At 46.1% G+C, this 24,760-nt stretch overlaps 1 protein-coding gene across 10 annotated transcripts in view; it reads left to right on the forward strand.

Moving 5' to 3' along the window:
- Positions 1-24,760, forward strand: part of meis2a (Meis homeobox 2a) — a 78,174-nt gene that overhangs the window by 47,324 nt on the left and 6,090 nt on the right. For all 10 annotated transcript variants that reach the window (XM_070921065.1, XM_070921066.1, XM_070921072.1 and 7 more), the window contains 2 exons: positions 6,876-6,952; positions 24,501-24,559. In XM_070921065.1, coding sequence (XP_070777166.1) covers positions 6,876-6,952; positions 24,501-24,559 — 136 coding nt within the window. The remainder of the gene's footprint in view (positions 1-6,875; positions 6,953-24,500; positions 24,560-24,760) is intronic.

Below are 24,760 nucleotides of genomic sequence, written 5' to 3' on the forward strand. Positions count from 1 at the left end.
CTGTGTGTTGACATCAGGCGAGCTGGAGAGCAGAGCAGAACAGAGCTGGGTGCCCCTGAGCAGGCAGTTACCACAACAAAGCCGACAGACTGGTCTGAAAACCCAGGCCAAATTCCTGCCCTCTAGGACCTGGCTTAAAGCTTGAGCGGAAACTTTGAAAGAGGGGGACGAGATGAGATGAGAGGAGAGGAGAAGAGAAGAGGTGGAGTGAAGAGGATACGAGACGAGGCCAGGCGGGTTAGTGTGTAGCAAGAAAGGGATAGCTGCTGGGGCCTAAGGAGTATGGCAGGAGAAGGAGAGATCGACGGAAATGAGAGAGAGAGGGAGAGACTGAGAGGAGACCAGGCCCCCACTGTAAGGATGGAGGGATCGTATTCCTCCTCTTGAAAGCGGAGGGGCAGCCGTGTGGTGGAAAAAGAAGCCATGAACTCGATCTGACGATTAAATAGGCACATCTCTATGGCTGCAGGCCACAAATGAGACCGGGTCCACAACACAGCACACACACACACACACACACACACACAGTTTGTGGATATAACTGTTGGCAAACTCCAATAGATCTATGGGTTGAGTTCAGTTGATCCTCGTTTGGGAGTGTTTAGCGGATTTCTGAGTACATAATGAACACTGTTTTCCAGTTTTATTTTCTTTATTGGATAAAAGTGATACCTTATTATCATTATGCATGATAGCATTTGGAAAAACATCTCTCTCTTTTCTTTGGTCGATCCGCTAAGTCTGGAGGTGCATTGGGATTGTGTGGGAGTGATTGCTATTTAGCCTCATGGAGCTTGGTACAATCAGATGCCTATATCTCGCATATCCTCCAGGGCTCGTTACCTCACCCTCTCCCTCCATTCATTCCTCGCTCCTTCCGACTCCCCTCACCCACTTTACTGTTACTGTAGCTTGGCAGGCAAGCGGGGCAGTTATGCCGTAGAGCTTCTCTACAACCTTGCACCATCTCCAGTGAACATAAATTAATGGTGTAGAGCAAACAGGCTGCTGGCTGGGGTCCAGAAGCTGGTTTCAGGAGCCCAGCCAGCGATTGTTGTGGCGGGCCATGGCAGCAACAGCAGTAGTAGTACTGATGCACTGCCAACCAACCAGCCAGCCAGCCAGTCAGAGAGGCAGACAGACAGACTGGGGGCCCTTTTGCTCTATAATAGATGCCGTGGGCCTCGCCAGTCCGTCTTGTATTTGCAATCATCACCGTTTTACTGTCAGAGAGCAGTCCGCTGAGAGCCCTTATACTTATTGTGGAAGCTCTGGAGTCTGGAGCGAGAGAGACAGAAGTGTAGTGGTATGTTCTGAATGCAGATCGTGTGAGGTGTAGATATGGATGTACTTTCATTTGCTGTTATCAGAGGCTGGCATGCAGTGCGTGCAGTTTGTAGGTTGGCATCATGTGAGTTCTGTTTATAAGTGGGCTTGTGTCTGTGTGTGTGTGTGTGTGTGTGTGTGTGTGTGTGTGTGTGTGTATGTGTGCAATCAAAAGAGAGAGAGAGAGAGAGGAGCAGGGTTGAATCATTGAGTCATGTGGCATTCTTGCCTGTTTTCAGACTGTTGTCAGGAAGCAGTGTAGTTCCCAGTAAAATAAAACAAACACCCAAAAAAACCTCTGCTCGCTCCCACCTACACCCGCCCAAAAACACACAAAGAGAGGGAGTGAGAAAGAGAGAGGGATGGAGAGAAAGAGAGAGTCAGATAAAAATTGAGCATAGAGATAAAAATGGAGATGATATGAGGATAGTGATGAAAAGAGAACACCATTTTATATATAATAGTTCATGATTGATCAAATTGATCTTTGAAATCACAAAACCGCTTCACTTGTAATTTTAACAAATCCTAACTGTAATTTGATATAAATAATTATTTGCAGTTTATACTGATAAATTAGAAAAATCGATTCTTTCTTCGTAGAAATATGATGTTCTTCTTTCTGTAATTGTCAATTGTCAATCTATTTGATGTTTACAGACAGAAGTAATTAACTGTATCCTTCAATTCAAACCACAAAGTCTGTCAGGAAACTGCAGCTAAACAGCCACATATTCCTCTGTGCATAGTAAACACTCGTGATGGATTCAAAAACTCCATCTAGATTTATTTGTCATATCTGTTTTGATCTCCCAGTAATGCCGATATGCATTCAATCTCATTGTCATTTGTCAAAGAAGCCAATTGTAACGTTATTAACAACGGCAACTTGATATTTAAAATGTGCCAATCTTACCCCAACTCAACACAGAATCCATATTAAAATGTCATTCCTATATTTGATTGCGTTTATTTCTGACAGTGAATATTATTATCGTTCTCCAGTCACTTTGATTAAAAACAAATAAGATTCCAATCAATGCGAGGGAGGCATATATGAAAGGAATACTGGGATACAATATTGCTGTAAAACTACACACAAACTCACAATAAAGCCCATCAAATGCTCCCAACACATAAAAGCAAAGTTATTATATAGAATTATGTCTGTTTAGCAATTTACACTTTTTATTAAATCCAAACACTTTTATAGAATGAAAAATATATATGCAGATTATCTAATAACCCTATCCAAGTGACAAATAGCTGGAACTAAATCACACCAATCATCATCAGCGAATCCTTTGTGTTGCCATGGCACTGGGGTAAACAGCCAATCGCCTGTGATTTCCTGGGAGTCATTAGCATGGAATAGGTTTGCAAGCCACTGCAACCTTGTGACCCGGCTCTATAACTCATGTCACACACTGATGATGTCATTCATCAATGGAGTCCACAGGCTTCTCAGGCAAGGGGCTGCAGGTTGGGTGAGAGGAGGGGAAGGGGGCCGAGCGGGAGAAGCGGTGGGGGTTGAATAGAACGGCCGGGATAATGATCGGGCTGTGGGATTTGACGACGGCAGCAAATAGGTGTCAGGAGAGTATGAATCTGATATATAGCAAGCTGGATGTTGAAGGAGTAGATGGGAGTCGGTGTGGGCGAAAGGTGTGGTGTGGTGTGAAGTGAGAGTGGTCCAGCAGTTGATGTGGTTATTGTATATGGTGAAATGCCAAGCTGGGCTCAGGGGGGGTTTAAGGACCGTACACAGCGGATGATGGAGCTACCTCAGCTTGTAATGTTCAGCAACCACAGGGGCCATTACATCCAGCACTATCAGAGAGCACAGAGCACATCACACCCTGTAATTTAGCCAGCAGTCGGTTCAACACACACACACACACACACACACACACACACACACACACACAGCTCGATTCTCAATGACTGGCAGAACGTGATCCACCTGCGTATGCGCCTGTGTTTGTGTTTATGTGTTTGTGTTGATGTTTGGCGGCTGCTTTTTCAGGTCAGGTTGTAGCAATTGGACAGCATGTGTGCATCGGGATAGTGCACGCTTGTGCCATTAACAGGCTTGAGCATAATTAACAGAGCTGCTTCGATCGGAGACGAGCGCTGCCCGGACAACAAATTGAAGCTGCTCATTTCTGTCTTATTTATAGACTAGGCTGTTTTACATTTTGCGGTCAATCCTGTTTTAAGGATATTGGCCTTGGTGTTTGTAACTGAACATATTGAGCGGATCCAAAGCTGGTGGGGAGATTATCAATACCATCTTTGATCTTGCTCTGTGTTTGTGTTTCATCCATTAGATAACCATGTCATACTGTCTCCTGAGGGAAGAGAAGGACATCTCAAGGAAGAAACACATTAGAACAGATTTAGCACTCTGACTTTATGTGTTTTGTTTGATATTTATTCACCAATTCACCTCACGTTTACTCTTTTCATATCAGATTTTTTTTCTGCTCATTGGGTGATTTACTAACATATATTTTTTTACTGAGGCAATTAACATTAAGAGGTTACTCAGAGGTCTTAATAGCCGTTCTCCAATTTCACGGCTGCTGCAGCCTTGTAACCACTAGGCCCACCATGCCGGCTTACTTCTGATGTCCGTGTGTGTGTGTGTGTCGCCTTTGCCACCACACACCATTTTCTGTAGCTGAGATTTCAGAGCGCCATGCATTAAGGAAAGCTGCCACAGCGTAAAGTGTGGGTGGCCTGCAGTCGCAGCCATAAAAAGTATGTGTGTGTCGGGGAGGGGGGTCAGCAAGAAAGGCGAGAAAGAGAGTGTGTTGAGGAGAGATGAAGACAGGATGAGGAAAGATTGTACACAGGCGTACTGTGTGTATGTTTGTAAATTTGCTTCTCTGTGTGTGTGCTTGGCAGTGCATATGTGCAAGTGCATGCAAGTCTTGGGGTTGCAGGGGGAGCGATCTAGTCTGACACAGGGAGGCAAGGAGCGGGGAAATGAGTGCTGGGAGGGGTATGAGCTGAACAAAATAGGATTTTTTTTAGTGCCGTGTCTATGTGGTCAGAGTAAATCTCCTTACTCAGGGGTTTTGTGTGCGAGGGGGGCTTTAACGTCCCCACTCTCCTTGATGAGACATCTTTCTTGTTTGTTCAAACCATTCATTACGTGGTGGCTGCTGGACGAGCTATGCCGCTGGCCGGCGTATTTATCACCGAGCTAAAGCGCGCTCCGGCTGACAGTAGGCGATTGATGACCGGGTCTGGGCCTGAGAGGCTGGGGAAGCCTTAATACAATGTAGATGACCCACTCCCATTTCCAATTTAGGTTGCTCCTCTCCCCACACCTCCGTACCACATCATCTTCAGTTACGTCTCAATTTGTGTATGTGTCTGCGCAACGTGTATATGTTTGTGTAGTGTGCGTACACAAAAAAGAGTGGGAGGGAGTGTGTGTACCGTTATTTTTGCGAGGGTGTTTTGATTATGACCGAGGTCATAGCTAATGTGAAAACACCAAGGAAGCCAGTGAGTGTAAGGGGGAGGGAAAGAGAGGCTGTACTCTTATTGCATGTTGTTATCCAGAGCAGACACACACACACACACACACACACACACACACACACACACACACAAACACAGACATAGGGATGTAGATATCTGTTCTTTGGATATTGTGCACACTGTGCATTCTCTTGAGCGTGTTTACACACACACATACATATGTGCACACACACACATACATATGTGCACACGCACACATACATATGTGCGCACACACACACACATACACACACACAGTAACCAATAGAAATTGCTCTGTCTTCCCTAGCCAAGGAAATGTCAGCACCTGGCAATCAAAAAATGTATTTCTATGCAAGCATTATCATCTTTCCTTTGTTAATGATTTTAGCATATTAAAAGGAACTGCGTACACAAGTACAAATCAGATTAATCCCTCTCTGCAGCCGGGACTCATTATTTGTCCAATCTCAGCCTTGTTTGTTATTAATTGAGCACATTCCTCAAACCATTTTTTCATCTCGCCTTTAATTAAAATAGACTACATTTAGACAGGCAGTGCTACCTGAAAGGAGAAAACCTCCTCTCTGCTGATATGGAACCTCACTTACATCAATTATTTCAGCAGTAAATGAGAAAATAGTTCTTGAGCAACTGTTATCATTTCATGTTAAAATTGAATTCAATTCATGCAAGCCCGGCTGACATTACCGGCTTTATGAAATTTGCTTTCTCAATGAGTGTGGAGGAGGCAAGGAGCTGAAAGGGTATAAGTCGTGAGGCTAAAGGTGTTTTCCTTGAAGGGGAAGAATGTGTCTTAATGGAGCTTGAAACAACCCAAACATAGAGGAGGATTTAAGTGTCACTTTTTAAAAGATTTTTCGTGTGTTGTGAGTTGCAGGTGTCATATCTAAGAATATTTGTTTGTGTGTTTGAGTGCATTTCTGTTTGCACATGCGTGTGAACGTGTAACTCCCGAGTGCACGCATGCTCTCTGTCTACAGTGGCTGAATGAAACGCATAGTGTCTCATTTGTTTCGTTTGCGTGCGCCCCGACTCCTAATCTGGCCCTTAAAGACATCTGTCACCAGCGATCACTGTTGTTTTGTCATGCTTCATAGCAGGCCCAGGGGGAGCAAGGCAGCCCAAGGTCTGCCATTTATATCAGCCCGTGTTCTCTAGATTGGACCTGACACAAATAGTATCATTGCAGCCCTGGTCGCAGAATTACATTTTCAGGTAAAAATCTTGGCGAGGCTGTGGAGGAGATTTCACAGCATTCTGTTCTTTTAGCATTAGCCTGTATTCAGCTGCTCTCTATGAAAGAGCCACCACCAGGATACATGTCAGACATTCAAGGAAAGATAAATGTATTCACCGCAAATCTGCACCCACTCATTCTGTTGCTTGGTATTATAAAAGGATTCTCAGACACCAGTATCAGCCTGCTTGAAAGTCTTGTTTGTCAGTCTCTGTGTGTGTGTTTGTGTGGTTTTTTTTCTGTGTGTGATGCATATGTTTGGTGCGCACACTATATGTTGTGTGGGCGTGGTGGGGATAGGGAAGGGGGTTATCACAGTTGACAGTTTTGACAAACTTGTTCGGCCAGCTCTGACAGGTTTAACACTGAGTTGGGTGCGTGTGCGTGTGTGTGTGTGTGTGTGTGTGTGTGTGTGTGTGTGTGTGTGTGTGTGCGTGCGTGCGTGCGTGCGTGCGTGCGTGCGTGCGTGCGTGCGTGCGTGCGTGTGTGTTGATGTGTGGGTGGACACGTCTATGCTCTGAATGTCTATACTGTGCAAGGGAGGGGCAGGGTAGGTTGGAGGTCACAAAAAGGTGCAATCTCGGGTTACACAATACGACAAACACAGGAACATATTGAATACATACAGTAATAAGCAACAGCCAGGAACTTGTCTCGGAGCGCCGGTTCCCTTCCAGCGCTTGTCTTTATGAGTGCTTACATGGGTGAATATTTATGTTAATCTGTATGTCAAAGAGGCTCATGTGTGTGTTTCTCTCTCTGTTTGCTCCCGCAGCACCCATACCCTTCTGAAGAGCAGAAGAAGCAGCTAGCCCAAGACACAGGCCTCACCATCTTACAAGTAAACAACTGGTGAGTCAAGATTTCCGCTCGCCCTATCTCCACCACCAGCATCGCTCTGCCTTTCATTTTCAAAAGCCTTCGCCTCCCTCTCCCCACCAAGTGTGAAAACCGTTTATGTACAGCACTCCCCGTCGCATGTAGACACACATAGAGGTGCACGCGTAGACATACACACTGACAACCTTTGTAACATTATTATATGTAAGCTACCAGGATGTTCCGGTGTTATCGGCAAAGTGTTCTGTAGCTAAGTCAGTGGTCTTTGTGGTTTGATGCACATGTATTCATTGGGATATATTTAAGGGAGAAACGCAGAGATCATAAGCTACCCCTACAACCCCAACACCCACCCCACCCCTTCATCCAAAACCATACCTAGAACCGCCACTGGTGCCCCCACAAAAGGCAAAACTGCCTTCCACCCCCTCCCCGTTTTGCACAAGCTATATGGTGGATTAAGGTTTTGGTGGCCTGGCCAGCAGGGCCTTTGTAGATGGCTTAGCACATAACTGGGGGTGGTGGATTAAATAAAATGATCACAGAAGCAAAGAAATGATACAGGAATTACTTATCAAAATACTAGCCCAGGTTTTATCTGCGGCTTAATTTTGTTCAGTACATTCTCAGGGTGATGTTCAGATTAATTGAACTGACAGCTTCCTTTCAAATTTCCGGCAAGGTATTTGCACGGATTTCAGGTCTTACACAAACTTAATTATATGGAACCCCATTTTATCATTCTAATTCCATGTAGCGGAGGTTCTATTTACAAATGACAAGTCTGTGCCTTTTATTCACAGCTTTCCTTAATATATTTATCAAAGCGGGTTCATTTACAAAGTGCTCTATCTGTTGGGTACAGGCAGGCCGACATTAACGAAGCTTTTAGGTTTATCAGACTCGCAGCCTGACAAGCCACCCGAGGGTCAATTGATTTTTTGGTTCTGTGATACATTTTTTTCTCATTTTTCCTGGATCACAATGAGAAACATGCCTGGAGAATTAGCCTGGTTTGTTGGCCTTATCTATCAGCCCCCTCCCTCGTCCTCCCCCCCTCCGTCCTGACGTACTCTCTCTCTCTCTCTCTCTCTCTCTCTCTCACCCTTTTCTTTATTCCCTTCTAGCCAAGGGAAGTCAAGCTACTTAAATTGGCCACAGGAACCGCTGTTATCAGACTTTAATGCACCCTACAGTGTGGATAGCATTTCAATTACACCAGTAACCAAAGATTAGCCCCCGCTTGCCTGTTTCATGCCTCGTGCCACCGTTTCGGGACGCCACGCACCTTACCTACAGGAGCAGAAAATTGAGTTGCCTTGCCTGTGTCATGGTGATTAATGCAGAAATAGTCTGCAAACCTGTGAAGGAAGAGAGAGAGAAATAGACATAGACAGAGATAGATATAGGAAGAGTCCCTGCCTTCTCAGAGGCCATGAAATCCAAGCCTGGCGCTGAAATGCCTCAGATCCATTTATAAAGAGGTCTGAAAGAATCCCGTGCTGGGTAACATCCTCATGAACCTTGTTTTCGCACACACACACATACACGCACATGCACACACACATGGGTAGTCATGGAGCTGTGTATTAATGTTACACCAGCCATGTTAACAAAAACACACTAGGAATCAATTTTCACAAATAAAGTCATTAGAGAGGCTTGAACTCTGCTGGTCTATCTCTGGTACATTCTGGGTGTTGTCAACTCGCCCGGCGGATGCTGCCACGTTATTGGCTATTTTATGGTGAGGGAAAGATAAGAAAGAGAGAGGATGTTTTCGTTCCCCCTCGTAGTGCTTAACCAGGCAGGACAGTGAGTTACAGTTAAATATCGCTTTGTTTGGGTTGTGCCTTTGCTCTTTCTCTTTGGCTGTTGAGACGGTCCACCCAGGATATGACAGAACTCTGCCATATGAAATTCCTGTTTAAAAAAAAAAAAGCTCTTCAAATTCCTGGCTGGCCCCTTGCATTGTTCTGTAGTTCCCTTTGATGCACGGCCGCTGCCGTGTTACTGGCCAAAGAGAGGGAGAGGGAGATAGAGACAGAGGGAGGGAGAGACAGAAGCAGAGGATGAGTGGGGGGGAAAGGGAGGGGATGGCCGCCGTCTTCAGTTTCCACAGCTCTCCCTCGGGGAAAGGATGTGCTGAATCAGGGCTTTGTCCGCCGGCACAATCGCAGCCCAGCGAGGGCACAAGGGTGCTCTGTGTGATAGTCAATAGACAGTGCATCTCGCTCTCTCCCCACTTACCCCATCAAACCTCCCCGAACCATACCCTCCAACTGACACCTCCCTTCACATTTACCTGCAGCTCACCTGTACACACAGAAAACAAAACCCATGGTAGACCACTTCCAGCTGGTTGGAAACCTTTTGTCTCTGTACCACAGGAGACTCTCCACCCAGGTCTATATCTAGTCCATATCATTAGTTGGCAGTCTCACCTGTTTGTAGCCCACACCCCATTAGCTGTGTGATGTTAATAAGGAACAAAGGAAAAGGTTAAAGTCCACAATCTCACTGTGTTGGTGTTGAGCAGATGAGGAGGAGGACTTGATTATCCAGTTAATAGTATCCCCTGTGTGCATAAGTGTGTGTGTGTGCACGTTATGCACATTATTACTAATAGGACACCATGCTCTCTCTGTACGTACAGAGATGTCATGTGTGTACAGTGTGTCAGGACACCATTAGTTGACCAGTAGGCAGTGTGTTTGCTCTGCTTACATTTGAGACAACTGGCGTCATGCTAACAGAATCGGGGAGTGGTCTGACATATAATTGCATTTGTTTAAGATTGCGGGAAAAGGTGAGGGCCATGTCACACATGGCATTCTGGGAGAATGAAGTAGGTGAAACGGCAGACTCGGGTGTCTATTCACCGGAGAAGCATTAACAGTTTACAGTATCTAGCGGCATATTTGCCTGCCTCAGCAGCTCCTGGTGTCCTGCTATCAGTCTGGGCTAAATGGGGCCTGACCGAATCCTTTCATGTCTCAGCGTCAGACCCAGCACGATTTGCCCTCACTCACTGCCATAAACACACACACCAACTATCCTGCCGTTATTTACCACTGCGGCAATGCACACACACACACACACACACATAACACGCAGGATTATTACATGGGCCTGAGAGATGACTCCGATGACAGATGACTGAGAGAAACTGCATCTAAAAAAAGGAAGGAAATCGTCCCCTCATTATTCCCTCATCTCACAGGCAGCCAGTTGGTCATTTCCATGACATAGAGAGAGAGAGAGAGAGAGAGAGAGAGCCAGGCAGAAAGCGAATATGTCACTTCTTGGCATCTATGATGACTGACTGCTGTGCCACTGGAGCACTAATAACAATAAAGAGGGCACTAAGCCACACTCTATTTTTACTTCTCTGCCTCCTCTCTACAGCCCAGGGGGGAATACATGCATAGACACATAGACACACACACACACACACACACACACACACACACACACACACACACACAGGGGAGAGGCTCTAATTAGCGGCAGAAAGGAATACAATGAGTGAGTTATTAAGACACAGGGGCGGATCGCAGCCAACCTTTGCCCCCTGTCAGAGCACAGGTCACGTGATAAGGGAAGGATATCCACCAGACGACGGCGCCAAGCGGCCTGTGCCCACTGAGGAGATGAAATAGGCTCAATCTCTCTGGCCATTCAGGGCAGGGCATGGTGCACTGATTGTTTTTTTTTTTTCTTCACAAGGAGGTCAAGCTCCACCTTTAGCAACAGTCATCATATCACTCAATATACATTTACTGTGTGTTTATAGTAAGATTTTGTTGTTTAATTTAATTGGTTTGAGTCTGAGCAGTAGAATAAGCTCATATGACTAGACCACCAAAACTGCAGTATATGCAACCAATGGCATGGACATGTGTCCAGGAACTGGCTGTGTAAGACAGGTGTGCAGCGGGAGTAAATAAGATAAGAGCTAAAAACAGAGATGGAAAGGATACTACAGTTAAAAAAGACTAACTGTAGTCATTACACTCATTTGCCTTTGCCACTTTTTCCTATCTATGTACAATCCAGATTCTCCTCCTCTTCTCCTACTTCTCTGTAGCTCTCTTCACAGCATGTTCCCCATTCCCACTCTGATCCTCGTTTTCTCCTCTCTCTTTCCCTTCTGCGGATCCCTCCAGACCTCTCAAGAGTTTAATCCACCCAACAGAGGCACATAGAAGCTGTACTGCAGGTTCACATGCAAAATGTTATTAACGGTCAAGCACATTTATTTGTAGTATCTGAGAACAAGAAAGAGAAAAACCAAAGCCAAATTTGTTCCTCCACTTAGCAAGGCATTTTCCACCTCCCTTCCTCGGTCCAATGAGACACTTAGAAACACTGGCTTTTATGATTTTTTATGATTTTTTATGATCCTCTGGTTTGGCGGGCGAGCCCATTATGAAATGCAAAATAATAACTAATATTTTCCAAATGTAACATAAAGCTATGAAACTGGCCCAGCCGCCTCTGTTTTTTTCCACATTCTTTATAAGTATTTAAGTCTTTAAATCTCACACAGAGGCTTTTGAGGTCCTTTTTCCCCTCTCCTTACTCTTCTCTATATCACTGCCTTTTCCTTTCTTTTCTCTCTCTTCATTTCTGCCTCATTGGTGGGCTAGTTGACTGAAGTTGCTGGTTATCTGTCTAACTTTGACCCAGATGGAAATGTCAGGCCTTTTTTTGGCTGCAACCAGGGACTCCCGGCCGTGGCCATCTTATGCCCCTGGCTTTCTAAATATACAGCTGGAGTGTGGAGAGGTTGCGGCTGTGTGTGTGTGTGTGTGTGTGTGTGTGTGTGTGTGTGTGTGTGTATGTTTGTGTATCTCTCTGGTGTCTGTGTGTGCGAGCATGAGTGTATATGTGAGTCTGACTGAGAGAGAGACTATCGGGGCGCTGCCAACACAGGCATCATGATCCCTCTCATTTAGGGACCGCTAATTGGCAGTTAATTAGCAGAATTGACTCTGTTGTCAGATCCCAAGTGCCAGCCCCCCTACCAACACCCCCTACCCGCTAAGTTCATTTGATCTGGCTGCTTTCTTGATGCTGTAATAATAATCCCATTTTATCTGTTTTGGAGGGAGAAACACATTTGGAGAAACATATTTTCATTATTGGCAGAGTAAAATAGAACAGACTCCCTGTTGTAGTAGGTTTCATTTTGTTTTTCGTTTTTATTCAGCTGTTGTTACGGATCCAAATATCTGTTCGCGCTGCAATCTAGACACATGCTGTACTCACAGGATAAGCCATGGGAGTCTTGAATAGCTGACGCTAATGTGCCACTGTGTTTATGTGTGCACTCACAGTATATGTGCTGCGTGTGAGTACATGAGCACATGCTGCTGTCGAAACGCTCAGTGTGATTAACAAGGCCCACTCTCAATTTATCAGGCACTGGGGGCACATTGGGTCATAGCATGGCATGGACACCCACCATGGCCACGGAGCAGCCCAGTGCCCACCTCTGTGTGAGGCTAGAGTTATGAAAAACAGGTGGTGCTTTAACAAAATTGGCAGTGTTGGGCGATCATGCACAAAAATGAATGCTTTTTTACTTGTTTTCCCATTACAAGCTCAAGACTCTCCAAGGCTGTGGAATTCTCCCAGCAAAGACGGCATGCAAGGAGAGCGAAGCCAGACGAGGCAAGATAGAGAGGCAAAGAGCTGAAAGAGGCATTACAGAGAAAGCATTAGAGAGAGATGGAGAGAGATGGGAGGAGGGAGGTCTTTGTACTTCTCTTCTCCTTTTGGCTCTTTTATTCCTCAACGGCTTGGTTTTATTGGTGGGTCGTTTAATAACAAGGGCTCCACGTTTGAAATGAAGTCGAGCTGCGTTTGCGTGGGCGAGCCTCCTTTTTTTATTTTAAGATGGTAATTTCTGTACTAGGGGTGAGAACTGGAGAAAGAGAGAGAGAGAGCAGAAAGAGAGAGTGACTTTGAGAGAGAGCAAGAGGGTGAGAGTGTGGGAGAGGCAGAATTCAAGGAGAATACAAGGGAGGAAAGTAGGTTAATTTATTTCATTTGCAGGAGGAGAAAGAACTTAAAAAGAAAAAAAAAGGTTGGTGATAGTGAGAAAGAAAGTATAGGATGCTGTTTTCATGAACAAGCAGCTTAATGCACACGGGCAGCCACAGTAAGCCTGCCAGAATCTCCCTGTGCCTGAGGCCATCTGTGAGCAGAATAGCAATTTTATTACTTTGTCATTAAACCAATTTCACAGCAGTATTGTTTGTTAATGAGCAGCCGCAAACGAGCGAAGATGTCACGTACTAGAATAGCAGCGAGATTTGTGACCCTAGTACTCCTCTGTCTCATTCTGCCAACCTGTACCTCATTCTTATTCTTCTGCTCTTTCTGCCATCGTCTCCTTCCTTAACATCCTTACTGTCATCCTTACTCTCTCCCTGCCATCCTCCCATCTTGCTCATCCCTCCCCTCCTCCCCCTGTTATAGAGGTCCCCGGCTCATAAAAGGGGAAACTGCTGAAAGATAAAATGCAAAGTCTATACAGTCAAGTCTCTGTTTATGAGCTTCCATTTGCCTTTAAAGCTCATTGGGACGAATGGTTTCTCCATGGGCTTTCAGGGCGTGCAGCTGGAAAGCCTGGGATGTTGGCCTGTTATTTAGCTCTAAAACCTAACATGGGTGCCAATGGCATGTGCCAACAGAGGGACTAGGCGTCTGAATAGGTGCATAAGTCCTTTGGATTGTATGCTAGATGATGTCATGCATTTTTTTGTGATTTTTCAAAGTTGTTTAGACTACCAGGCTTGATCGCTGCTTTTTTAAAGTGGATTCGATTTGTGTTGTCTTGCATTTAAAGAAAAATCTAACTTCAAGTCAGTCTGGTAGTTGTTTGGAATGGTGTGTTTTCAGAAAGAAAGCCATGTGCTTCAGCTATGGTGCTATGTGTCTTTATGGCTAGTCACTCTGTTTATGTTTTTACTCTGGAGGTCAGTTGGCAGAGATTCTTGGTCTTTTTGTGGCTTATGACCGAGAGAGAGAGAGAGACAGAGAGAGAGAGGCAGCGAGACAGAGAGACAGAGAGAGAGAGAGAGAGAGATTTAAACTGAGGCCCCAGAGGATCAGACAACCTGACAGAGTAGATTTGGAATAATTAGTTTTATCTGCTGAGGGAGATAGCCAGAGGAGCTGTGTGTTAGCCACAGGGTGCTGCTTTGTGTATCTTGGTGGTGGTGTGTTTCAGGCGGCTGAACGTTGTGTATGTGTTTGGATGGTGTATGGTGTGTGTATGTATGGAAGGAGGGGTGAGGGTGTGGGGGACTAAAACGGATAAAGGTGACCAGGTGTAACAGAATGGCCTTGAGGGTGTGTGTGTGTGTGTGTGTGTGTGTGTGTTGGAGCCAGAGAGGACAGGAGCTCCTTCTTTGGCTGAGCTCTTTAAACTCTGTGAACCTCTACAAGGTATTTTCTCTCTGTCCAGGCATGCTCGTTCTCTCACTCTTTCTCTTTCTCTCTTTACCTTCTTCTTTCACACCTTGCATTCTCTCTATCCCTGGGTTTGGATATACAGTAACAGCATGTAAATAAGCACGCTCTTCTAACCTTGCTTTGTTTGTGTGGTGTCACATTCAAAATAACCTCCTTTGACCTCCCTCCCCCTCCTTTAAGACACAATGAAAGTGAGTGTTGGATATGAGAGGGAGAGAGGGTTGTAATCACATCCCTAACAATGCTCCCATGTATTATTCTTACCTGTTGTGAGTGTGTGTTTGTGTGTGTTTTCTGAAGCTGTGATTCATGGCCCGGTGCCCTCTGTGGCTCTGAGGTGCAGGCCAATAAGCCCATCATGGAAGACCCTATAAATCAATATAGCCCTTTGTTTGTTTAAGTCATGCTCTGCCCCAGTTCAGGCCTGTTATGGATGAGATATCAGTGGCGTCGGTGCCAAGCAGAAAAGGGGAGGGAAAAGGCAAGAGGGTGGGGGGGGGAGTCACAGGGCTTCTCCACAAAAACAATCCAATCTTAATTGGAAAGTGGCCCAAAATCTTTATGATATCAAACCTGGTAATTTGCAATTTGGTAGAGGTGAGGAATAAACAGTGCAGCTTGTCTCTTCTCTCCATGCACACACCAACACACACATGTGCACATGTACTTTGATGAAGTTATTAGGGGTAGCTGGAGGAATTAGCCACCATTAGCCAACACTATTACATGCATAACAAGATGCAGAGATACAGAGGAAGAGCTGGAGAAAGGCAGGGGAAGAACAATGAGGAGTATATTACCCTAATCTAGGGTTTCTCACTTCCCAGCCTTATGAATATTTATTCCTCCCATTACCGACGATGATGTTTCAATTGGGAGACTCTGTGAGCATGTGCGTTGAGGAGGGAAGGCAGTGGGAATGTCTTTTCCCTAGTGGGGGTGGAGGGCGTCTGCCTGTAGCCCCCCCAAGACATATCTGCGTTTATCATATTCTTGATATATTGTATGGTAGACTTTCTTCAGCTTTCTCACAAGCATGAGGTGAAGAAATAGCAAGTCCCCAAAATGATATATCCGCCATTTGATAAAAAGTTGCACTTTTTTTCTGAAATAATAGCAGATAGAAATGTAAAACTCACCTCTGGTCAGGGATGTTTTAATCTTAACCTACAAAATAAAACATTTTTGAGAATGGGGTCATCTGTATTTTGGGTTTATTAATAGACCCTTCAGGGAGAATCATGACAGTTCACAGACTTAAATTCAAGGACCTCACTCTGCAGTGTAGGCTGAATTGAATGTGGCTTTTGTGAGACACAGAGATTGTTGCCTTGTTTCTGGCTGTCACATATGAAGGAGGCCAGTCAAAGCTGTACACAGTCAGTGGTAGAGCTGATCTGAGAGGCAGAGGGCTCGCTTCAGGCCACCAGGCACATCAGAGTCCCTGTGGTCCGCTCCACAGTGTCAGCGCTGCCTCTGCCAGCAGTCCCCTCCACAAACAACAGCTATTTATATCACCAGCCTGCTGCTGGGCTTTTTAGCCCTAAACTCTTGCTGCTGACCGTGCCTGCACATGTGTGTTTGTGTGCCTGTGTTTCACGGGTTATGTATGTCAAAGCAATTATGTGCAATTGAAACTCCGATTAATTATTCAATAGGGAAGTCAGAGGCAAGCTGACATCATTTGACCGATGACTATCGTGGTCACTAATATGTGCGAGACGCAAACACGCTTACTCAAGACACATCATGGAAACGTGCTTGGTGGAAACACTCACTCACACACGCCAGAGACACAATGATGAGAAGATGATGACATCCCAGTGGGAGGGGGAATCCCTTTCCAAACTCTCACACACACACACACACACACACACACACACACACACACACACACACACACACACACACACTGAGTCCTGTACTCCCCAGTAGTCTGGCTCTGAAAGACTCAGAGTGCAATGGCACCTAAACCCAGGCTTTAGAGAATCTCGACAGTCTATCCACTAGGTTTAGGTGTCACTTTTTAATTGCTCAAACTGTGGTGCATTTTTACTGCCCTAAATTCATGGTTAATAGTACAGCAGTGTGAGGAGAAAGTGCTGTGTGTCAAGAGGAGAGAGAGCATGTGCATATATGTTTGGGGGTGGGGTGGTAAAATGGGGGCACCTTCCCTGCGCACCCTCCTATTGGCTAAGCTTTCTGACTTCTGCTAATGTATTTGAGATTCAGAAGCATAAATTAATGTCTGCAAGTGTGTGTGTGTGTGTACATGTACAGCACATGCATGCTCACAAGTGTACCCAAGCATGTGTGTGTGTTGCATAAGGACGTAACTGTTGAAGCCCCTCTTGGCAGGCCCCCTCTTCTTCTCTTTGAGCTGAACCCATTATAGTCTTATAAAGGAGGGAGAAGAAGAGACGTTTGATATGAAGCAAAGGAAATAGATTGGCCTTATTTCCTTCTTGGCTGCTGCAACGCCGACACTTGTGTTGCCTAGACGATGCAGGCAATTGACACTCAATTTTGTTTGAAATATCACGCCTCTATCATGTCATTATCAGCTTCCCCTGGTAATCCACAAAGCCGCCCTGTTTGATATCTGACAATAAGGGGGAGTCACAGAGTCGCGGAATCTCTCACTCGATTACCAGGCAGAGAGGGAAAAAAGGATTGAGAATGAAAGGGAGCAGAAGACGATAGAGCAAGAGACAAAGAGAGGGTGAAAGAAATAGAGATGGAAAGATAGTGCAGGAGGGAGACAGAGAGGCTAAAAAAGTCACACATTTGAATGATAGCAGTGAGAAGTGGATGGAAACACAGATTATACCTGCCCTCCCCGCAGAGACATACAAAGGAGCCCAACAGGCCGGGCATTGTGGGAGAAAGAGAAATCTGGGCAATAGGGGTGGCACTCTTCACAACTGAGAAAATGGGGCGATCTTGTAAGCACACCCACTCATCTCAGGAGGGCTGATGGGTAGGCCGGCATCTCCTCTGTCTGAGTATCTGTGTGTGCGCCAGCCTGCCAGCATGTCTTCTGTTCTATTTCTTGCTGGCCCTGCATGAAAGCAGGAAGCCCTCACCCACCCAAAAGGTGAGAGGCTGGCTTATGAGGAATGAGCGTTACCTTCCAGCGCTGGTGACCCCTGTCATGCGCTATGTACTGGAACCTTTGACGGGGGCTAATATTGACATATGTTGGGTGCTTTCAGATGCTCTTCAAACAACGGAAAACACAGCTGTTGGTCCCTCAGCTCCTGGGCAGGCAGACAATGCCTTTTGTGCACCTATGCACGTTAATAAGGTGTCGTCTTGAGGGAGGGAGTGCAAGAGTAAGAGAAGAGGGGTCTTGCGAAAAAGGGAGATGCGGATCAACTCTTTCCTTAATCCCCCTGTCTGGTGGTGATATTCAAAAATAACAGTGTTAGTAAAAACATTCCAGGGCGGAGGTGCCAGCCTCTGAGGAAAGGGAGGTTAATGACGGGAAATATTAGGGGACTGTCTGGGTGAAAGAAAGAGAAAGAAGAGATGATTCCACCCTCCCTCCTAACATCAGAAAACTGGTAGAGCTAGGGCAGGTTAGCCATGCTGGGTTGCTACAATAAGGTCTCTTTCATACAGGTGTGTTGACGCCTGGGGCAGGCTTGGCCTCGGTCCATTCCATTCACCCTGGCTGATTTGAACAATAACTATCATATCTCTTAAAAGAGATGGGAGGGTGAAGCGTCAAGAAGGAGATGCCTGAGAGCTGTGTCGGGGCCAAGAAAAACCCCCGCTGCCGTTGTCAGAGCTTGTTGATGTTGTAGTGAGGAAAAAACGGGCAAGTTTTTTTTTAATCCCCCCTCCCGCCCTCCATAACCCCCACATTTTTTCTCCTCTCCTTTCTCTCCCTCCACTTCTGCACTGGATTCAGTGTTTTTGTGCCGTAGGACAGAGTGTGGTGAGGAGACGGAGGAACAAAGTGCTGCTGTGTGGAGCAGCAGCTGCTGCTTGCCGGATCAAAGGGGCAACAAGCGTGGTCTTCCTGGCCCAACGCTGCTCTGGAGGTGTTTGACGGACAGTCAGCAGCTGGGGCCGCACAGCCCGCCATGTAGGGGTCAGGCTGCTGGACTGCAAGGCCCAGGGGTGACATGCCCTCACTGGACAGGGGGAAGAGGGGAGAAGGTGTTAGATGGGAGGGTAAATAGAGGGAGAGATGTCTATGTTTGTTTCCTTTGTTGTTTGTCTTGTTGTAGTTTAGAGAGTTACTTCTGGGATTCTTACTGTATATTTCTATCATTCAAATTGTGTCAGACTGTTTGATATTTAGGCTTTCATGAAGAGCCAATGAGTTCTTACTTATTCATCATAATGCATAGGCAGTATTTCAAGCCTTATTTTTAGGGTAAAACCATCACTAGAATAGCATTGCACTCCACACTGCAGTATTCCACCTCTTTGGTGCTGACAGAAAATCAGAGCGAGAGAAGAGAGACAGACAGAGAGCGAGCATGCCGCAGTGCTATTGATTTATTTTAATTAGCTGCTCGTTAAATCGTGTCAGTTTGCAACACAAATATATAATTCTTTGTCTGATTTTCCACTCAAGTCTTAATGACTCGTACTCCACGGGTTTCAGAGAGGAATGACTTCTGCAGCTAGACTGACAGAGCCGTGCAAATGCTACTCATATAGGGCTGAGGAGGAGGAGGAGGGGGGTGGGGGGGTGCCACAAAAGGGCAATGAGTGGAGTAATAAAAAGGGAAAGAAAAACAGGTCAGTGAAAGTCCATGGAGGAGAGGTGAAGCAGTCCCCCTTTGAGAGGCAGACAAAAGAGTGTGGAGGGGGGTATGGAGGAGGCACTGTGGATGAGAGAACGAGGGAGAGAGGAAGAGAGAGACAGAGGTAAAACTATGTAAACACAGTGGCTGCCCTAAACGTGGGCCCTCTCTCTGACGTTCCTAAAAAACGAGCCTGCCTCGCTCCGCTTCACATCTGCACTAAATCAAACACGGGGGTGAGGTAATGTTCGCCCGGGCTTATGTCTCTTGACTCCTGTTTTAACTTAAAGAAGGGAAGAAGGGATAGAAAAAGGGAAACTCTGTCTCTGATAGGATGAGCTTGAGGAAGCTTCCTCGTTCCTACCCTATCTCTTTGTCCTTTATCTCCATCCTGGAGGAGGGGAGCCTGTGAAAAGCTCCTTTGTGATAGTTTATGATAAATCCACAGATACTATAGGTTCAGTCTGGTGGCAAGCTATGTATAAACTGTTACAGGGGGCCTGTTAGGACCATGTGAGCTGATTCAATCAGTGTTGTTGACACTACAGTAGATCAGTGTTGGAGGTTCAGTAGCCCCAGACTGCCCCACTGTCTGACCGGACCATAATTAGCGTTTGCTTATACTAAACACACCCTCCTCATGGGGTTAATTTGCATGTACTTCCTGGTCAAAGGACACTGAGTGTTTTACTCCTTTCTTTTTGAAGGGGGGAGAGGATCAAACTAAAGCCTTCCTCCTTTGATTCCAGTGAGTTGTGACTCAATCGCTGGAGGTTTGGAATCTTTATTTCTGTCTGAAGCAGCAGAAGTATGGAAGCAATGAGCTTTAATAGGAACCAGAGGACAGTCATGTTTGCAAGCAGTGATCAGGGATTGAGTTCAGCACGTTCTTGTTCAGATTGTGTTGCATCTAATCTTCCTCCAAAGACAGACAGGGGCCCAGGAATCTGACTGACAAACAGAAACTTGCCCCCCCCATCCGTGGCATATGAGCTCTCAAAATGGGCATCTGCAGGTCAGCCATGAAGGCAATAAACTGTCAACGATTTCTGTGTCACAACTCAAAGCGGCCTCCTCCCTTTGCATATTCTACAGGGCTACATTTGGAGCCGTCCAGCACTCATTTCTTTGGAGAAGACATGTTTAGTATTTCTCTGTCTCACTCTTGCTCTGGCTCCGTGTCTTTCTTTCATCACAAACTCGTCAAACGAGTGACCCTACTCCTGATTGGCTGCGTTCCCTCCGATCTCCACAGCAATTGGCCAGCCAAGCAGCGAGGCTCTTTCTCTGTCCCTCTCTCGTCTCCCTCCCTCTCACTCTCTTTCTCTCTCTGTTGGCTGTGCTCCAGGGTAGGGTGGTTTGGCATGACGATTTCTCAGGGAAGGAATGCTGACAACAGGAGCGAGTTACCAGGTGTGGCTGCAAGTCAGTTAACCAGAAACAAGGCCTTTCTGACAGATTGAGATGAGGAAGCAAGAAAAAAAAACATCCACTGAGTCAGACAGACTGGTTTGCTGTGATTTAATCTCCAAACTCCAAGTAACCTTCCATAGTATTTGTCAACGTATAAGGTGGTTTGGTTTGTTGTATTTAAGGGAAGTCATGAAGTTGAAGGTCTCTACTTCATAAAATAGACGCACATGGTGTGTTTTAGGATTATGTAAGTTCCCCAAGTCTCTTCTTCTGTCTCTGACCACCCCTTACCCTCGACCCCCCCCCCCCCCCCCCCCACACACACACACACTGGGTATAGCATAACATTGTATGCTAGCCAGGGTATTTAACACCTAAGCAGACACTCTCTGAAGCCTGCCCCCCCCCCCCCGTGTATGAGAAGATATTAGTAACCAGGGATGCCGTGTTGATCCAGCCTAGCGGAGACCCTGTGTCAAGTTGACTCCTGCTGCCCTGGCTCCATCATTCATATCCGTCTGCTATTTTCCTCTGCGACCTGCACAGCCACAACACCCAGAGCACTAGTAAACTTAGCGCTCTGTATCGTTATGGAGCAGGGCTCTGTCTTCCTGTGGAGATGCATATTGTATCTGCACATACGCATGTGTTTGTACACACGTGTCGCTCATGCCATTTCAGGGTATGTCAGCGGGAAGTGCTACTGTAGGCCAATTGGCAGTGGTGTGTGAAGAATGCGCGGACATGCACATACACACATATTGACTGACAAGTGTATACATATTCACATGCACACTCCAAAGCATTCTTAGCACTGCAAGAGCAGTTTTTGATATGCAACTTGAAAATGTGTTTAAGGCTTATTGGCTAGAGGAAACCAGTTGCCCACATTAAACAGCAGTGGACCGCTGCCCCCACCAGCCCGCTTTCTCCTGGGGTAATGTACACATTCTGAGCTGTATCCCGAGGAATGACCTCCACACAACCCCCTAACCTTGCCTTTAATTATTTGTTTGAAGACAGCATGGAGTTCCCATGCTGAGAGGTACTCTGTGTACTGTGTGTGCATGTGTGTGTGTTGGTGTTTCTGTGCTCTAACATTGAGCAGAGGCAGGCCATAATAAGCTAGACCACCAGATGTAGATAATAAAACATGGGCTTTGGGTTGGAGGTTTTTTAGCTAGTGTCCCCTGTGAGCCTCCTGTGTTCTGGTTAGCCTACAGACACACTGGCCGTGGTTGTGGTCATGTCTATGGTGTCGATGTGTGGATTTACAGCGCGCATGTATGTTTTAGCGAGTGGTTGGGAATTCTGAGTCCCTGTGGTCAACCTCTGTGTCTCTCTCAGGGCTTTGGGTCCTCAGATCCATCCATCTATCCGTCCATCCCAGTTGACTGGCCTTCATCTCTGGAGGATTCCTGGTGGTGTTGTTCTAAGCACACACCATTAGCAGCTCACGGGTCGAGGGAAAACAGTGTTATCAGGCCTGGCTCTGATAATCTCAATTGGCTTTACTCTGACTGATAAAAGGTGCTCTAAGGCCACGAGAGGGGCCCTTGGTCACCCCCCACTCCCTCCAAAGCAGCGCATCGCCTCCCGGTTACTGTGGCAACTTGTTTAGCATACAAAAACAGAGCCTTTGTGTGTGTGTGTGTGTTGTGGTGAGTGTGTGATATGGTCATGGTTGGCCAATAGGGAATGTTGACAAGAAGCAGGTCCATCTCAGAAGCAGCTTGCAGGGAAAATACTTGAATATCCATATGTTTGTGTACACGGCAACAAGCTGCTTTCATACTCAAAAATTACCATTTCAATGAGAACAAACACCCTGATAGCTAAATATTTTCCTGTATGCTTTATGTCATACATTTCCTGTAAGAAGCCAGAAAACACAAGAGGAAGAACACTGTTTTTAAAGGAACATTTAGAAAAAGAATACATCTGAGAACGGCACTTTGATCATACAGCATACTCCTCTGCAGTCACTGGAAACCGTATGGGCAAATTTAGCACCTGGGAAGAACATTCCTAATATTATGTGTTTATGGTTATGTCCCAGAATAGGTAAGAACGCACATGGTTGTGATTTTGAGCCCCTTGGTGTATCTAGAAAGGGAGAAAGCAGGACATACATTTTGGCAGGCCTTGAGCTTAAAGAGGGAGTGTGATACCAGGAATGTCTTTCTGTTTACTTGCTCAGCTGGTTTTGATGCTGGAAGCGTCTCTCTCTCTTAAGCACTGCAGGCATTTTTGACAGCGTAGCTATCTAAGAATGCTTTGTCCCCTTTGTTCTATCAAAAAAAACTTTCAAAGTTAATAAAACTTAATCCTCATTCCTCCCGTAAATCACAAATCATGCATTACAATCATATAACTTCCAATCCAGCTCTCTCCTTCGCGCACCCCGCCTCCCTTCCTACCCGTTCACTCTCTCTTATTCTCATATGGATGTGTTTCATCTTTTTCTCTCGGGGGCCCGCAGCACCCCTGCGTACCTGCACTCTGGATGCCCCCTGGCAAATGAGCACCGCGTCTCTCTTTTCCCAACCGTGCATTTTGTACGTTTAACCATGTCACTTTGAGCCGGGCAGATTACAGGCGTTTAAGTTCATTGGAGAAGGTAAGGGCAGGTATCAGGGCTTCATGGGGGATTAGGAGCCCAAATTGGTTCCAGCTCTCCCTTCCTTCTAATGACCAGTTCTTTAGCCATACTGATGGTGCCGTGGCCCATACGTTAGAAGAGGGCGGTGGGGCCTTTTTTTTTTCTTCTCTCCTCTGCTTTTTTGGAACCAGCAAAGGACTCCATGCTGGACAGCTCCACTGTGATTTGAAACCCCTCTTTAATATCAACCACATGGTGGTACCTGTAGTGCTAAATCCACGCTACGTTTTTAGTATCTGAAAGTGAATGAGAGAAAGACAGAGAGAGGAGAGAAAGGTGGAGAGAAGAAGGAGAGAAAGGTGGAGAGCTTGCTCAGCCTGAGTGGCCAGCATGCCTTTGACACAGCCCAAGGCCCCCCATTCCAAGTTAAAAAGGTTGCCCCTGGCTGGCAGTCACCTCCAGATGACCTCCGGCTCCACACTGGAAAAGCCACAGGAGCAAGGCCGGCTGGGGAGGCTTTGTGGAGCTGCACTTATTCGCTGCTGTGGTGGTGATAAAACTTCAGACAGCCTAATTGATGGGCTCGCTGACATAACAATACCTTGTGAAAGCACGGAGTGGCCCATGCCTGGTCCTCATTTCTAGACAGCTGGAAGGGGAGCAGAACCCCCTACAATGCAGCCAGAGTGGGGGTCCCACAGAGGGGAAGGGTGGAGGTGGGGGTGCAATGGTGGGGAGTAATGAAAGGAACCATTTGTGTCATGCACTTTGCTAACTTAAAGCTTACTTTGAAATCACTTTGGGTGACAACACTCCAGAAACAACATTGTTTTGGAGAAGGAGCTGTGGACACGATACTGTACACTACGTATATAAGTTTGTGTTTGTGTAACTGGCTGCAGGAGCGACTGAAAGACAGAGGGAGAGAGGGATGTGCCACGATGAGGGTTCTTCTGTGCCCAAGCTGCACTTAATACTTGAGGAATGTCTCCCTGGTGCCCATAGCAACCAAACGTAATCAAAAGCTTTATTAAAAGAGGGGGGAATAGATCATAAGGAACTTTAAAAGTATCCCTCACTGGGTTCCCAAGTCAGCACACAATTGCCCTTTTGTTTGTTGCTGTTTTGTTGCGAGCGCCTCTCTCAAGGACTCGGTGGCTAATGTTGCCATTAAGTCATGCAAAACTGTTTTGTCTTTGTGGTGGCTTGTGATGAATCTTTCTATGTGTGAATGCAGGGTGATTTAACGTTTGTTTTTCTCCCCTCTGTTTTTCTTTTTTCTTCTCTCTGCCAGGTTCATTAACGCCAGGAGAAGAATAGTACAGCCCATGATTGACCAGTCAAATCGAGCAGGTAAAAAAAAAAAAGCCCAGCCGATGTACAGCAGAGTACTGCTTCTCTCTCATTCTTTACCCAGCATGAAGATACCCTTCCCAAATCTTTTACTGGCTTGCACAGCATGCCTGGAGCCCAGACTTTTTTTAAAGGAGCACCCTACATCTACCCCCCCCCCCCAAAGAAAAAACCCTTCTACTCCCTCCTCTTACTCTTCCT

This window comes from Enoplosus armatus, chromosome 15, assembly GCF_043641665.1.
Source record: "Enoplosus armatus isolate fEnoArm2 chromosome 15, fEnoArm2.hap1, whole genome shotgun sequence".
Lineage (NCBI taxonomy): Eukaryota > Metazoa > Chordata > Actinopteri > Centrarchiformes > Enoplosidae > Enoplosus > Enoplosus armatus.